Raw genomic sequence first — 18,239 nt, forward strand, 5'->3', positions numbered from 1 at the left:
AATTTTTCCGGCTTGCAATTAATTAACATGTCGGCAAATGCCGTGGATAAGCAATATAAAGTTGGCTAATGCATATGTAATAATTCTACTTGACAATTATTTTAATTAGCGGAGAGTATCGAAAGACTGTTTCTCTTAAGAATACCAATTCACTTAAACACAAAAAATATATGTCGCATTTTGTTTTGGAAATTCAAATTATAACGATTATTTGTTGGTACACTCTTGTTTTACTTCTTATTGCTTCTCGGTTCTTTCGTGCGAGACGGATACGCAATTCCGTTAGCGTAGTCTGGGCGTGGGCATGAGTGTGACAAATAGTGTTCGTCTTAACTCACCACACTATGCGTGTGTATTCGAGGGTAAAGGAAATGAGAAGGAACGAACGTGAGTTCGAGCGGCAGACTAAAAAGTGAAGCTGGAGATCACGCGCGCCAGAAAACGCTTCGCCGAAAGTCCAGTCGAGGACTTTGATACTAGATCTTCGTGATCAGAAGTGGGATTACGTCCGCCTCCATCCAAAGACGCAAATATCCTAGCAATCCTGGAATTGCAAAATCGTAATTTCGCAGAACTGATAAAACAAGTGCAGTGCATTCAAAATGAGCCAAAATATATCAAAGCCATTGCACTGCCAAAGTTCAACTCCGATCGTGCAGGATCAGACGCGTTGTCCTGGTGTTCAACAGTCGATTACATTTTTTCTGAAAGCCATCTCGTGGGTAGCGCTCTTGTAATGGCGCTCAGCAAATCACTGGAAGGCACCGCATCACACTGGCTCTCGCAGACATGTTTTCCCGGCATTACATGGACGCAGTTCCGAGAATTATTTTTGCAACATTTTTCTGGAACGGAGACTTTGGCCGCCACCGTTATGAATTTGCTAAATGGACGCCCAAATGAAGGAGAGTGCTTGTCGTTGTATGGGAGCAGAATGGTCACTTCCCTTATGACCCGCTGGAAGTCGCTCAGCGTCGAGCAAATTGCAGTATCTGTTACGTTGGCACACGCAGTTGGGGTAGATAAAAGATTGCGCCGTTTGGTCTTTACCACGGATATCCAAACCAGAAACGAGCTACATCAGGAACTCAAAGCCTTTTCGTTTGACGCCAGACAGAGCCAACAGAGAGACAACGTACCAGTACTACAAGGAAAAAGAATCAGCGCTATGCCTCACATCACGTGTTACAACTGTGGCAAACCCGGCCACAAGAAGGCGGAATGTCGCTTTAACAAAGAGACAACCCAGCGCCAACAATCTGGATAAATGTATCTACTGTCTGCCCGGATCGTCCGCCAGTCAAAAGCAACACCATCAAAGGTGTGAGCATATGCACCGTATTTGAGCCCTTAGGAACTTTACCGCAGTCTGGTGAGTCGTTCCAATTTTACTTCGACTCCGGAGCCGAATGCTCACTCATCAAAGAGACTGCATCGCTGAGATTATCAGGCACTAGAATAAACAACGTAGTGACATTAAGGAGTATAGGTGGTAACTCCGTTTGTAGCACTTTACAGATTATGGCAAATGTTTTGATTTGTGAGCGTTCACTTGAAATCTTATTTCACGTAGTTTTAGATAATCATATTAAATACGAAGCTTTGATTGGTCGTGAAAATTCTCTAATTCGTTTAAAAACGGTATTCCACAGAGCGTGATTACGGGACTGCTAGAAATTCGCTTGATTGATCAAAACAAGACGGTTCAGAGGCGCCCTTATCGTTTGAGTGTAGAGGAAAAAGAAAAGGTTAGACATTCTATTCAAGAGCTGTTGGATGCCAACATTATAAGACCAAGTTCCTCTTCTTTTGCGAGTCCGATATTACTTGTCCGAAAGAAAAATGGAACAGATAGTCTCTGTGTTGACTATCGGGAGCTTAATGCCAATACTGTTTCCGACAAGTATCCGTTGCCACTTATATCGGACCAGATAGCTAGGTTGAGTGGGGCTAGGTTTTTCCTGTGCATTGATATGCCCAGTGGTTTTCATCAGATCCCAATACATGCAAACTCTATCGAACGGACGGCTTTTGTAACTCCAGAAGGACAGTACGAGTACTTGGATATGCCTTTTGGGCTTAAAAATGCGCCTTTGGTATTCCAAAGCGCTATTAATCGTGCCTTAGGTGATCTGGCTTATAAATATGCCATTGTTTATATGGACGATGTAATGATAGTCGCCCGTACAAATGAAGAAGCTTTTGAGAGATTACAAATCAACCTGCGAACACTTGCCGAAGCAGGATTTTCCTTCAACATAAAGAAATGTTCCTTTCTAAAAACTTGTGTCGAATACTTAGGTTTTGAAGTTAGAGCAGGTGAGATTCTACCGAATCCCTGGAAAATACGAGCTCTAGTAGACTTACCGCCCCCGCAATCCGTCACTCAACTGAGACAATTTATTGGACTGGTCACGTATTTTCGTCAGTTTGTACCTAAGTTTTCACAGTTGCGAAAACCCCTCTATGTTCTTACTTCAGAAAGTATAACATTTTTATGGAAATTAGAGCATGAGCAGATACGACAGGAAGTGATTCGTATCCTGACTAGTGAACCCGTTCTGACTATTTTCGATCCCCTATTCCCTATTAAACTTCATACAGATGCGAGTGCTGATAGCTATGGCGCAATTTTGTTGCATAAAATCAAACACAAGCCTAGAGTTATCGAATACTTTAGTAAACGGACCTCGCCAGCGGAATCTCGTTATCATTCATACGAACTGGAAACAATTGCAGTTTACAATGCTATTAAGCATTTTCGCCATTACCTACAGGGTCGACATTTTGTCGTGTTTACTGACTGCAATTCGCTTAAAGCCTCTCGCACAGAAGCATAACTAACCCCGAGAGTTCATAGGTGGTGGTCATACATGAAATCTTTTGAGTTCGATATTCAGTATAGGCCAGGTGAAAGAATGGCTCACGTAGATTTTCTGTCCCGAAATCCTATATCAAAAGGTACAATGGAAAAACATATAGATTTGACAGATATCACTGACAATTGGTTGTTAGCTGAGCAGCAACGCGACGAGGAAACGTCGTCTATTGTTTCTAAATTGCGTAGCGATGATCTTGCTGAGGATTTGGCCAAAACGTATGAATTAAGGACAGGAACACTATATAGAAAAATTCAAAGGAATGGGAAAAGTCGTTGCCTCCCTATTATTCCAAAGCCGTTTAGGTGGTCTGCCGTTAATAATGTGCACGAGTCCATTATGCACCTTGGTGGGAGAAAGCCCTTGAGAAAATGTATGAGTATTATTGGTTCGAAAGGATGTCCAAGTACGTTCGCAAATTTGTCGACAACTGTATTACATGCAGACTCTCAAAATCTCCATCTGGCAGGGTACAAGCTGAATTGCATCCTATACCGAAAATTGACATCCCGTGGCATACAGTCCACATGGACTGTTGGGAAATAGTTCGTCTTTATGTTGAATTTAAATAGTATTACATTTGCTTCTTCACTTTTGCATATTTACCTATAACCTATTTTTACCTATTACCTATAGTACCTATTTTTGCGCACATCATTGTATTGTAACCATTTGGGAGCTTTAAGCTCACACGCATAGCCGAAATTGCAGTGCAATGCGTTAGTATTAGAACATCACGCGATCGCTTTTCTGTTCTTTTTCTGCACGTTTTGCAAGCCGGCTGCATTCGCTTGTTGATATTAACCGCAACCGCTCGCTGATAGCAACCCCGCTTAAAGTATTGTAAACCCGCTAAATAGTGAAAATAAATGCATAAAACTATAATAAAAACCATAATACAGTCCACTATTCATAAACATAACAAATTTTGGTCCTTTTGGAGCCGGATACCCGCGTTTATTTGTGCATTTAATTTTGTGAACATTAGAGACAAATTTACCGTTTTTTCGTCATGAACGCGATAATGCATAGAACGATTCAACAACGTGGTGCCTGCAAGGGGCAAATAACGCGCACCCTCAACAGTGCTGTGGAGTTTTCACAAAGATGTGAGAATGTGGAAACATTGCAATTCAAGCTGGAGCGTTTGGTCGCCACTTTCAACCACTTTATGGAGCTCTCAGATGAGTTAGTGGAATTTCACTTGGAGGAGGGATATGAAGACCCTGGATTGGACATACCCGAATACGAAGACAAGTTCTACGCCGCGCATGCTATTTTTAGTAACGCCATCAAGGACATGGGAGGTCAGGATCATGGACAGGACCAGTCGAACATTCTACTTTCAAGTACAGTGGAACGCCTATTTGAGGGACAAAACAACCTTTTGGAGAAAATTCATACTTCATCGGGAACTGCTGATTTAAGGTTTGAGAAAATTCGGATTCCCACATTTTCTGGTAAATATGAGGATTGGAGCCAGTTTAGTGATCTGTTCTTAAGCTCAGTAAATAGTAACGAAAAGCTCTCCAAGTGCCAAAAGTTTCATTATCTCAAATCATATCTGGAGGGAGAAGCACTGTCCCTAATTAAACATATTTCCGTCTGTAATGATAATTACCAAGACGCATGGGAAAAATTAGAAAATCGTTATAATAAAAGGTCGCTCATCGCTCGATCGTTTGTTCAGAATTTTTTATCGTTGCCAACCGCTAACAATTTGAATATTGCAGAATTACGCAAGGTAATTGACTCGGCCGACGAATGCATTCGAGGCTTACATGCGCTGAACTGTGACAGCCGCGATGTATGGCTCATTCATATTTTGCTGTCAAAGTTAGGTTCAGAAATTAAACAAGCTTGGGCCAACTGCAGTTTATCGGCCACTGAAAACGTCACCATAGAGGAGCTGTTCGCCTTTCTTTTCGCTCATTGTGATACTTTGGAATCTTGTCAGGATTTACCCGCAATGCAACCCTCAAGACCAGCCCAGAGTAGACGCCGCCAAGCCGCTTTTCATGCCAGTGGATCAACTCAGTCGTCTCGCGAATGTATATATTGCCAAGGACAGCATTCTATATATTCATGCAATGAATTCAAGGCACTGGATGTAGTCAGCCGCCGCACCTTCGCCAAGGATACAAAATTATGCTTCAACTGCTTGAGTCGATCGCATCAAGTCAGGGATTGTAATTCATCGAACACTTGCCGTCAGTGCAACGCTAAGCATCACACGTTAGTACACCCGATTGAAGCAAGATCGGTTCCTGTGGCACCTGCGCACTCGACTGCCGCTGATACGAATACTGCCGCTGTTAGCCATCATATTTTGGAGAGGGCCAACAATCCAGCCCTACTGCCAACTGTTGTCGCCAATGTTATTGACACATGGGGAAACGAGACCTCGTGTAGGTTATTGCTCGATACTGGATCAACAATAACCATGGTATCTGAGTCGTTTATCCAAAGGATCGGAATTCCTCGCACGCATGCCCGCATTTCGGTAGTTGGTTTAGGTGCTAACCCGGCTGGTGTTAGCCGAGGTCGCGCTAGCTTCACCTTACTCTCAAGAACCACGACTGCATCATTGGAAGTCTCTTGTCTAATTATGAGTTCTCTAACTTCTACGATTCCAGCTCAGCAGGTCAAATCAAATGCAACTATTTGGACCAAGATTCGCAGCCTACCGCTAGCTGACCCGACGTTTGGATCTCCGGGCAAAATCGACGTTATCTTAGGCGCTGATCAGCTGTGGAACTTATATACTGGACATCGCCGAGAGTTTGGTATCGAATACCCCATCGCACTGCATACTAATTTTGGTTGGGTTATTACAGGCAGCTACACTGATGGTAACAAAGCATCTACGCACGCACAAGTTCATCACGCTTATGAAGATTTGGATTCCTTAGTTCGCTCATTTATGGACATGGAACAAGTGCATCCGAGTAAAACAACGATAGACGCCAGTGATCCCGCCGAACAACATTTTCTGAAAACACATGCTCGTAGAGAAGATGGTGTTTATATTGTTCAATACCCATTCAAGGAGCCCCGCACGCCAATTGGCTCCACTTTGCCACAGGCTTTAAACCGCTTCGCCGCTTTGGAAAGGAAATTTAGAAGATTCCCCGCACTCAAACAACAATATGTGGATTTCATGGATGATTATTTAAATCGAGGACATATGGAATTGATTCCGGCTGCTGCAGGCGGTGAGGATCCCGCACTTTACAACTATTTGGCACACCATGCAGTTTTTAAGCCAGATAGTACTACCACACGTTGCCGAGTGGTATTTGACGGCTCTGGAAAGGATTCCACGGGTCATTCTCTTAATTCGCGACTGCATATAGGACCGCCTATTCAACGGGACTTAATTGGAGTATGCCTTCGATTTCGTCAGCATCGTTATGTATTTTGTGCAGACATCGAGAAGATGTTTAGAGGCATTTTGGTGTCGGACGAACATACACAGTACCAACGCATAGTTTGGAGGAAGGATGAAAACGCTACGATGGATCATTATCGACTGTTGACAGTAACATATGGATTAGCTTCATCGCCGTTTATTGCAGTTCGAGTTCTTAAACAGCTCTCGAATGACTATGCCGAATTGTATCCCACCGCTGCTGTCGTGCTCAACAGAGACGCGTACGTTGATGATATTCCTACTGGATGCGACAACATCAAGGATCTCATTGCACTCAAAGATGAATTGATTCTGCTTCTTAGCGAAGCTCAATTCAAATTGCGAAAGTGGAGCTCAAACTGTTACGCCCTTTTAAAGTCGTTGCCAAAGGAGATTTGTGAGTATCCACCAGAGGATTTAGAGGAAGACCGCTCAATTCGATTTGTTAAAGTCCTGGGATTGTGTTGGGAACCAAAACCGGACTATATTTTCTTCAAATTAGAAACCCCCGCATTTACGACTGCTCTTACTAAACGCATATTGCTTTCAGAACTAGCCAAGATCTACGACCCGCTGGGTTTGCTTTCGCCAACTGTTGTTTTTCTGAAGATCCTATTTCAAGATAGTTGGCTAAGTTCTGTCGATTGGAATGAAGTACTACCGCAGCAAATATGTACACGATGGCAACAGTTTGCATCGGAAATGCATTTATTGGAAACTTGTCGAGTTCCTCGCTACATATCTGCACCACATCAAGAAATGGAACTGCACGGATTTGCTGATGCATCATCTCAAGCGTATGCTGCCGTCATCTATAGCCGCGTCGAAGTCAACAATGGATATGCTGTCAAACTGATTATGGCTAAAACTCGCGTAGCCCCTATTAAGCCTATCTCCATTCCGCGACTAGAGTTAAACGCAGCTCATTTACTCTCTAAACTGATTTATCTGGTCAAGCAATCATTAACTGTTCCTATTTCCAGAATTAATTGTTGGTCAGACTCTGAAATAGTCCTGCATTGGCTATCTTCTCCGCCTAGGACTTGGAACACCTATGTTTGCAACCGCACTGCTGAAATTCTAGAGGTTTGCCCACGCAGCTGCTGGCAACATATTCGAAGTGGTGATAATCCCGCAGACTGCGCATCGCGAGGAGTACTGCCAAAGGACCTCGTGGATCATCAAATATGGTGGAATGGACCACCTTGGCTATCTCAGTCACGTTCAGCTTGGCCACCTGTTAAAGCTAAGTTTGTTCTGTCGACAGAAGGAGAGGCCTGCCTAGAGATGAAGGCTGAAACGAAAGTTAATCTACACATTTCCGACGACGGAAATTCGCTATCTTGTATGATCAACAAATCCTCCTCATGGTCCCGTTTATTAAGGATAGTCAGCTACTGCCTTCGCTTCGTTCATCGTCTTCGTGAGAGGAATCGACTTTCACCATTCCTATCGGCGTGGGAGCTACAATATGCACGAGCTAAGATCTTTACGCACGCTCAAAAGGAGTTCTTCAACGTGGAGTACCAGCAGTTAACTACCGGACAGCCATTGTCGAAGAAATCGAAGTTGATCCGCTACACACCCTTTTTAGACGAGCAGAGAGTAATGCGTGTTGGTGGTCGCATCGATAATTCTATAGCTACTTATGACGCAAAGCATCCCATTCTCCTTCCTAAGGAATCTCCAATAGCTGGTCTGCTAGTTCGCTATCAACATGCTGCATTGTTACACGCTGGAGTCGAATACACGTTTCATAGTCTACGCCAAAGGTATTGGATTCTAGGAGCTCGGAACCTCGTCCGCAAAACTGTATTCAATTGCAGAACTTGCTTTCTGCAGCGAAGACACACGAGTTCTCAGCTTATGGCTGATTTACCGGAGTTTCGAGTTCAACCCGCCCGTTGTTTTCTGCACACTGGATTGGATTATGCTGGACCTGTGTCGATCAAAACATCGACAGGCCGGACACCAAGATTTGGCAAAGCTTGGTTTGCGATCTTTGTCTGCCTATCTACAAAAGCGATTCACATAGAATTGGTCAGCGATTTGACGACATCCGCCTTTATAGCCGCTTTCAAACGCTTTTGGTCTCGACGTGGACCTATATCAGATTTATACTCGGACAATGGAACGACTTTCCATGGAGCCAAAAGAGATTTAGCTGAAATGCAACGAATGGCAATAGCTCAAAGTCAAGATGAAGAAATTTCAAGCTTCATGGCCAGCCACGAGATTAATTGGCATTTCATTCCGCCATCTGCTCCCCATTTCGGAGGCATTTGGGAGACTGGTGTGAGATCCATAAAGCTGCACTTAAAACGAGTCATTGGCAGCAGTGCCTTGACATTCGAGGAGTATTCGACCCTGTTAATTCAGATTGAAGGGCTTCTGAACTCTCGCCCTTTATGCGCACCTAGCGATCACAGTCTTAACCCGCTAACTCCTTCTCATTTTCTAACAGGTCAGCCTCTCACTTCGGTACCAGAACCATCTTTCCTGGATGTAAATATCAACAGACTGCAGCGCTGGAGACAACTACAGGCCAAGGTTCAAGGTTTCTGGAAACGTTGGAATCTCGAGTATCTCAGCACGCTTCAACCTCGCACGAAATGGCATCAAGATGCTCCAAATGTTGCCGTGGACACACTGGTTGTGCTGAAGGAGCCCAATCAACCGCCAAGCAAGTGGATGCTAGGACGAGTCACCGAAGTTCATCCTGGCCAGGATCAGAGGGTTCGGGTGGTCACCGTTAAAACCGCCAAGGGAATCTACAAGCGCCCTATTACGAAAATTGCTGTGCTTCCTTTGAACTGAACCGTCGTTCAGGGGGGCCGGTATGTTGGGAAATAGTTCGTCTTTATGTTGAATTTAAATAGTATTACATTTGCTTCTTCACTTTTGCATATTTACCTATAACCTATTTTTACCTATTACCTATAGTACCTATTTTTGCGCACATCATTGTATTGTAACCATTTGGGAGCTTTAAGCTCACACGCATAGCCGAAATTGCAGTGCAATGCGTTAGTATTAGAACATCACGCGATCGCTTTTCTGTTCTTTTTCTGCACGTTTTGCAAGCCGGCTGCATTCGCTTGTTGATATTAACCGCAACCGCTCGCTGATAGCAACCCCGCTTAAAGTATTGTAAACCCGCTAAATAGTGAAAATAAATGCATAAAACTATAATAAAAACCATAATACAGTCCACTATTCATAAACATGGACCTTACAGGGAAGCTTAGTGGTAAAAATGATCAGAAGGAGTATATAATCGTATCAATAGACGCGTTCACGAAGTTTGTCTCTTTGTCCCATACAGTGAGGCTGGATACAGAAAGTTGTATTAAAGCTTTAAAGTCCCTAATATCGTTGTTTGGTGTTCCTTCTCGTCTGATTGCAGATCAGAGACGGAGTTTTTCTAGATTTACATTTGATCGCCACAGGCGGTAGCCGGGCCAATGGCCAAGTAGAGCGAGTTATGAGTACTCTAAAATTTATGCTAAAGGTGGTTGAGACAGGTCAGGGGTCATGGCAGGATGCTCTTTGCAAGATTCAACTGGCTCTTAATCGTACTCCCAATAGAGTGACTAAGGTAAGCCCTTTAAAAATGCTTGTTGGCAAGGAAGCAAGGCCATTTGGTCTCGTACCTATTGTCGAAAATTAAAATGTTGTTGATATTGACCAAGTTAGAGAAATGGCAAAACAAAACATGGAAAAGAATGCCTGTTATGATAGAGCTAGATTTGATAAATCTAAGGCTACTATTATAAGACACAAGGTCGGTGACTATGTATTGCTTAAAAACGAAGAGCGTCATCCGACAAAACTAGACCCTTAGACCATTCTTAGTGACCGAAATATTAGAAGGAGATCGGTATAGACTTAAGGCGTTAAATAATAATAGGACACATAAATATACTCACGAATTTTTTAGGCGTATGCCAGAGAAGGGGATTGCCACAGAATTGGATGATGAGTGTGATGATGAAGAAGCCATGGAGCTTAATGATGAAGGTGGTGATGGAGATACCTTAGATCAAGCCGGTGAGGGCTGTAATTTTGAAAAGGAATGAAATTTTTAAAATGATCAGTGAATTGTTATTTGGCCGGCTTATGAATCAAACTGCGAGCTATTTATGATGGCCGGTTTGCCCAGATATAAGCTGTGCGCTAAATGAACACACCTATTGACTGGCCAGTTAATCTTATGGGACTGCTAGAAATTCGCTTGATTGATCAAAACAAGACGGTTCAGAGGCGCCCTTATCGTTTGAGTGTAGAGGAAAAAGAAAAGGTTAGACATTCTATTCAAGAGCTGTTGGATGCCAACATTATAAGACCAAGTTCCTCTTCTTTTGCGAGTCCGATATTACTTGTCCGAAAGAAAAATGGAACAGATAGTCTCTGTGTTGACTATCGGGAGCTTAATGCCAATACTGTTTCCGACAAGTATCCGTTGCCACTTATATCGGACCAGATAGCTAGGTTGAGTGGGGCTAGGTTTTTCCTGTGCATTGATATGCCCAGTGGTTTTCATCAGATCCCAATACATGCAAACTCTATCGAACGGACGGCTTTTGTAACTCCAGAAGGACAGTACGAGTACTTGGATATGCCTTTTGGGCTTAAAAATGCGCCTTTGGTATTCCAAAGCGCTATTAATCGTGCCTTAGGTGATCTGGCTTATAAATATGCCATTGTTTATATGGACGATGTAATGATAGTCGCCCGTACAAATGAAGAAGCTTTTGAGAGATTACAAATCAACCTGCGAACACTAGCCGAAGCAGGATTTTCCTTCAACATAAAGAAATGTTCCTTTCTAAAAACTTGTGTCGAATACTTAGGTTTTGAAGTTAGAGCAGGTGAGATTCTACCGAATCCCTGGAAAATACGAGCTCTAGTAGACTTACCGCCCCCGCAATCCGTCACTCAACTGAGACAATTTATTGGACTGGTCACGTATTTTCGTCAGTTTGTACCTAAGTTTTCACAGTTGCGAAAACCCCTCTATGTTCTTACTTCAGAAAGTATAACATTTTTATGGAAATTAGAGCATGAGCAGATACGACAGGAAGTGATTCGTATCCTGACTAGTGAACCCGTTCTGACTATTTTCGATCCCCTATTCCCTATTAAACTTCATACAGATGCGAGTGCTGATAGCTATGGCGCAATTTTGTTGCATAAAATCAAACACAAGCCTAGAGTTATCGAATACTTTAGTAAACGGACCTCGCCAGCGGAATCTCGTTATCATTCATACGAACTGGAAACAATTGCAGTTTACAATGCTATTAAGCATTTTCGCCATTACCTACAGGGTCGACATTTTGTCGTGTTTACTGACTGCAATTCGCTTAAAGCCTCTCGCACAGAAGCATAACTAACCCCGAGAGTTCATAGGTGGTGGTCATACATGAAATCTTTTGAGTTCGATATTCAGTATAGGCCAGGTGAAAGAATGGCTCACGTAGATTTTCTGTCCCGAAATCCTATATCAAATCCTATGTCAAAAGGTACAATGGAAAAACATATAGATTTGACAGATATCACTGACAATTGGTTGTTAGCTGAGCAGCAACGCGACGAGGAAACGTCGTCTATTGTTTCTAAATTGCGTAGCGATGATCTTGCTGAGGATTTGGCCAAAACGTATGAATTAAGGACAGGAACACTATATAGAAAAATTCAAAGGAATGGGAAAAGTCGTTGCCTCCCTATTATTCCAAAGCCGTTTAGGTGGTCTGCCGTTAATAATGTGCACGAGTCCATTATGCACCTTGGTGGGAGAAAGCCCTTGAAAAAATGTATGAGTATTATTGGTTCGAAAGGATGTCCAAGTACGTTCGCAAATTTGTCGACAACTGTATTACATGCAGACTCTCAAAATCTCCATCTGGCAGGGTACAAGCTGAATTGCATCCTATACCGAAAATTGACATCTCGTGGCATACAGTCCACATGGACCTTACAGGGAAGCTTAGTGGTAAAAATGATCAGAAGGAGTATATAATCGTATCAATAGACGCGTTCACGAAGTTTGTCTCTTTGTCCCATACAGTGAGGCTGGATACAGAAAGTTGTATTAAAGCTTTAAAGTCCCTAATATCGTTGTTTGGTGTTCCTTCTCGTCTGATTGCAGATCAGAGACGGAGTTTTTCTAGATTTACATTTGATCGCCACAGGCGGTAGCCGGGCCAATGGCCAAGTAGAGCGAGTTATGAGTACTCTAAAATTTATGCTAAAGGTGGTTGAGACAGGTCAGGGGTCATGGCAGGATGCTCTTTGCAAGATTCAACTGGCTCTTAATCGTACTCCCAATAGAGTGACTAAGGTAAGCCCTTTAAAAATGCTTGTTGGCAAGGAAGCAAGGCCATTTGGTCTCGTACCTATTGTCGAAAATTAAAATGTTGTTGATATTGACCAAGTTAGAGAAATGGCAAAACAAAACATGGAAAAGAATGCCTGTTATGATAGAGCTAGATTTGATAAATCTAAGGCTACTATTATAAGACACAAGGTCGGTGACTATGTATTGCTTAAAAACGAAGAGCGTCATCCGACAAAACTAGACCCTTAGACCATTCTTAGTGACCGAAATATTAGAAGGAGATCGGTATAGACTTAAGGCGTTAAATAATAATAGGACACATAAATATACTCACGAATTTTTTAGGCGTATGCCAGAGAAGGGGATTGCCACAGAATTGGATGATGAGTGTGATGATGAAGAAGCCATGGAGCTTAATGATGAAGGTGGTGATGGAGATACCTTAGATCAAGCCGGTGAGGGCTGTAATTTTGAAAAGGAATGAAATTTTTTAAATGATCAGTGAATTGTTATTTGGCCGGCTTATGAATCAAACTGCGAGCTATTTATGATGGCCGGTTTGCCCAGATATAAGCTGTGCGCTAAATGAACACACCTATTGACTGGCCAGTTAATCTTATGGGACTGCTAGAAATTCGCTTGATTGATCAAAACAAGACGGTTCAGAGGCGCCCTTATCGTTTGAGTGTAGAGGAAAAAGAAAAGGTTAGACATTCTATTCAAGAGCTGTTGGATGCCAACATTATAAGACCAAGTTCCTCTTCTTTTGCGAGTCCGATATTACTTGTCCGAAAGAAAAATGGAACAGATAGTCTCTGTGTTGACTATCGGGAGCTTAATGCCAATACTGTTTCCGACAAGTATCCGTTGCCACTTATATCGGACCAGATAGCTAGGTTGAGTGGGGCTAGGTTTTTCCTGTGCATTGATATGCCCAGTGGTTTTCATCAGATCCCAATACATGCAAACTCTATCGAACGGACGGCTTTTGTAACTCCAGAAGGACAGTACGAGTACTTGGATATGCCTTTTGGGCTTAAAAATGCGCCTTTGGTATTCCAAAGCGCTATTAATCGTGCCTTAGGTGATCTGGCTTATAAATATGCCATTGTTTATATGGACGATGTAATGATAGTCGCCCGTACAAATGAAGAAGCTTTTGAGAGATTACAAATCAACCTGCGAACACTAGCCGAAGCAGGATTTTCCTTCAACATAAAGAAATGTTCCTTTCTAAAAACTTGTGTCGAATACTTAGGTTTTGAAGTTAGAGCAGGTGAGATTCTACCGAATCCCTGGAAAATACGAGCTCTAGTAGACTTACCGCCCCCGCAATCCGTCACTCAACTGAGACAATTTATTGGACTGGTCACGTATTTTCGTCAGTTTGTACCTAAGTTTTCACAGTTGCGAAAACCCCTCTATGTTCTTACTTCAGAAAGTATAACATTTTTATGGAAATTAGAGCATGAGCAGATACGACAGGAAGTGATTCGTATCCTGACTAGTGAACCCGTTCTGACTATTTTCGATCCCCTATTCCCTATTAAACTTCATACAGATGCGAGTGCTGATAGCTATGGCGCAATTTTGTTGCATAAAATCAAACACAAGCCTAGAGTTATCGAATACTTTAGTAAACGGACCTCGCCAGCGGAATCTCGTTATCATTCATACGAACTGGAAACAATTGCAGTTTACAATGCTATTAAGCATTTTCGCCATTACCTACAGGGTCGACATTTTGTCGTGTTTACTGACTGCAATTCGCTTAAAGCCTCTCGCACAGAAGCATAACTAACCCCGAGAGTTCATAGGTGGTGGTCATACATGAAATCTTTTGAGTTCGATATTCAGTATAGGCCAGGTGAAAGAATGGCTCACGTAGATTTTCTGTCCCGAAATCCTATATCAAATCCTATGTCAAAAGGTACAATGGAAAAACATATAGATTTGACAGATATCACTGACAATTGGTTGTTAGCTGAGCAGCAACGCGACGAGGAAACGTCGTCTATTGTTTCTAAATTGCGTAGCGATGATCTTGCTGAGGATTTGGCCAAAACGTATGAATTAAGGACAGGAACACTATATAGAAAAATTCAAAGGAATGGGAAAAGTCGTTGCCTCCCTATTATTCCAAAGCCGTTTAGGTGGTCTGCCGTTAATAATGTGCACGAGTCCATTATGCACCTTGGTGGGAGAAAGCCCTTGAAAAAATGTATGAGTATTATTGGTTCGAAAGGATGTCCAAGTACGTTCGCAAATTTGTCGACAACTGTATTACATGCAGACTCTCAAAATCTCCATCTGGCAGGGTACAAGCTGAATTGCATCCTATACCGAAAATTGACATCTCGTGGCATACAGTCCACATGGACCTTACAGGGAAGCTTAGTGGTAAAAATGATCAGAAGGAGTATATAATCGTATCAATAGACGCGTTCACGAAGTTTGTCTCTTTGTCCCATACAGTGAGGCTGGATACAGAAAGTTGTATTAAAGCTTTAAAGTCCCTAATATCGTTGTTTGGTGTTCCTTCTCGTCTGATTGCAGATCAGAGACGGAGTTTTTCTAGATTTACATTTGATCGCCACAGGCGGTAGCCGGGCCAATGGCCAAGTAGAGCGAGTTATGAGTACTCTAAAATTTATGCTAAAGGTGGTTGAGACAGGTCAGGGGTCATGGCAGGATGCTCTTTGCAAGATTCAACTGGCTCTTAATCGTACTCCCAATAGAGTGACTAAGGTAAGCCCTTTAAAAATGCTTGTTGGCAAGGAAGCAAGGCCATTTGGTCTCGTACCTATTGTCGAAAATTAAAATGTTGTTGATATTGACCAAGTTAGAGAAATGGCAAAACAAAACATGGAAAAGAATGCCTGTTATGATAGAGCTAGATTTGATAAATCTAAGGCTACTATTATAAGACACAAGGTCGGTGACTATGTATTGCTTAAAAACGAAGAGCGTCATCCGACAAAACTAGACCCTTAGACCATTCTTAGTGACCGAAATATTAGAAGGAGATCGGTATAGACTTAAGGCGTTAAATAATAATAGGACACATAAATATACTCACGAATTTTTTAGGCGTATGCCAGAGAAGGGGATTGCCACAGAATTGGATGATGAGTGTGATGATGAAGAAGCCATGGAGCTTAATGATGAAGGTGGTGATGGAGATACCTTAGATCAAGCCGGTGAGGGCTGTAATTTTGAAATAGAATGAAATTTTTAAAATGATCAGTGAATTGTTATTTGGCCGGCTTATGAATCAAACTGCGAGCTATTTATGATGGCCGGTTTGCCCAGATATAAGCTGTGCGCTAAATGAACACACCTATTGACTGGCCAGTTAATCTTATGGCAATCCGGATCTCATGGCAAAAGTTGTATAAAGATAAGATATAAACGAATAAGAGAAATTTTGAAATAATTTTGTTTGATTTTGATTTAATAAGAAAAAAAATGTGAAACCATCTTGAACTTTATTTTTGTGTAGAACATAAGAGAATATATTTTGTAAACCTTTATATTGTACACTCACGAGGACGTGAGATAGGTCAGGAAGGAAATTCAAATTATAACGATTATTTGTTGGTACACTCTTGTTTTACTTCTTATTGCTTCTCGGTTCTTTCGCGCGAGACGGATACGCAATTCCGTCAGCATAGTCTGGGCGTGGGCGTGAGTGAGACAAATAGTGTACGTCATGACTCCCCACACTATGCGTGTGTATTCGAGGGTAAAGGAAATGAGAAGGAACGAACGTGAGTTCGAGCGGCAGACTAAAAAGTGAAGCTGGAGATCATGCCACGCGCCAGAAAACGCTTCGCCGATAGTCCAGTCGAGGACTTTGATACTGGAACTTCGTCATATATATATGCCTGAGACACGCGTCGTCCATAACGCTGATGGTGAGACCCGTCTTCGCTAATTGTTTATCAGGATCAGCACTACCGATTCACTTGATTTAAATGTATTTCAATGCATTTTTAAATTCTTCCAATGTTTTTGATTTTCACTTTTGTGTTGGTTGTATTATATGCGGCTATTTCCCTTTGGTTATGCATAAGTTAAGTTCAGCTTAGATTAATTCGATGGACACATTTACATTGCACCACCACTTTTTTGAAGTATGCTGTTAGTCACTAGGCCTCTGATCGGGTGACTCCAACAGCTGAACAATCATCGGATGTAAGAGGATTTCGAGTACTACGGCTTCAAGCATCCCAGTATATCGAATGTCGTCCTTGTGGTTCATATTCCCTCCTTCTTTGATTATAATGGCGGCGATGGTCACATGGAAATCTTTTGAGCTATAGGTGTCCTTCTCAAGCGCTGCTGGATCCTGGTCGCTGATCCTGGAGGAGAGGACTCCGCCTGGGCAGTCGCCCCTGAAAAGGTCGCCTTTCCTCGGAGCCGGCTGCTTCCGTCAGCAAGACACCAGAATGGATTCTGCTCTTTTTTTTAATTGTCTAAGGTCTTTTATACCCCAGTAGAGTTTTCACTTACCTGCCAGTTTGAAGCGGAGAAACTAGGTGTTCCCACCCAGGGTTACTATATCACGGTATCCAATATCTTTGGAGTCAACGGCCGGTTGTTGCACTTTGCCAGCTACCGGGGTATGGTTACCAGTAGGTCGATCGTGTCTATTTTTCTGGCCACGCGACACCAGTAATTGCCGAATTGCAATTTCTTTTGACATTATTAACATAAGTGTGGTTAGTCAAATGCACCTCTCCATCCGACTTAAGATTCGTCGTTGAACTTTCTATATGGAGGGCGTACGTAACAACGATTTTTACAGAAACACCTTTGATACCTTAATTACGGTAAACCAAATTCATTTCATAAAATGTTATCACTTTAATGAAAAAAAACCTCTTGTTTTTTAAGGCAAACCCGGGAATATTGAGATTCAATTGCAAAATAACCATGATCAACCGCCAATGTTTTTTTGCCGGTAATTTTTAAAGATATTACGGTCCATCGAAAATAGTTTTTTTTTCGAAATTCGGGGCTGAGTTTCCTTATTTTGAGTACCACAGTTTTTAAACGGGAAAACCAAAAATTCAGGGGATGCGCTCACAGCCCAAACCGTAAGAGCTAGAGCAGCCAGCTGGGCCCTGCCGTACACTAAGGTTCAACATGTCCCGCCAATGGCCTTAATCAGCCCAAAAATATATATTTACGAACTCAAACAAAATTTATTTTAAATGTTTATTTTCCTATGTGGTTGGAATTTTATAATTTTTTTGGTAAAATGTGGGATTTGAAAATAGAATTCTATAAATTCTAGTTCTATTTTAATTTTTTTTCCACTTCTAGCATTTTTAAAGTAATATTGCGACGTTTTTGGTTACGGGAAATCAAACGTCAAGAGCGCAAATGCCGAGATATCAAGGCCAAGAGAGCAACAGCAAGCTGTTATGGGATAGGAAGGGTAGATAAAGTTAAATTTTTTTATGAAAGGTCAAATTATAAACCTAAAATTAATTTTGAAATTCCGCATCACTTGGGGGCCAAATTTAAAATTAACATTTTGATTTTAAAAACTTAGCCCGTTGGTCAAGGGCTGCATTACTGCTGGTTTTACGCTTTCATT

At 42.1% G+C, this 18,239-nt stretch overlaps 1 protein-coding gene across 1 annotated transcript; it reads left to right on the forward strand.

The window, feature by feature from the left end:
• The first annotated feature begins 344 nt into the window (after window positions 1-344).
• On the forward strand, window positions 345-15,822 carry LOC127011809 (uncharacterized). Its single transcript, XM_050889980.1, is given in 15 exon segments — window positions 345-387; window positions 573-1,223; window positions 1,301-1,612; window positions 1,615-3,225; window positions 3,228-3,406; window positions 9,517-9,615; window positions 9,698-9,822; window positions 10,232-10,341; window positions 11,817-11,952; window positions 12,204-12,338; window positions 12,977-13,086; window positions 14,562-14,697; window positions 14,949-15,105; window positions 15,188-15,379; window positions 15,733-15,822. Coding segments are annotated over 15 exon segments (4,086 nt in total).
• Window positions 15,823-18,239: the final 2,417 nt, after the last annotated feature.

This window comes from Drosophila biarmipes, unplaced genomic scaffold (genome assembly GCF_025231255.1).
Source record: "Drosophila biarmipes strain raj3 unplaced genomic scaffold, RU_DBia_V1.1 ptg000009l, whole genome shotgun sequence".
Lineage (NCBI taxonomy): Eukaryota > Metazoa > Arthropoda > Insecta > Diptera > Drosophilidae > Drosophila > Drosophila biarmipes.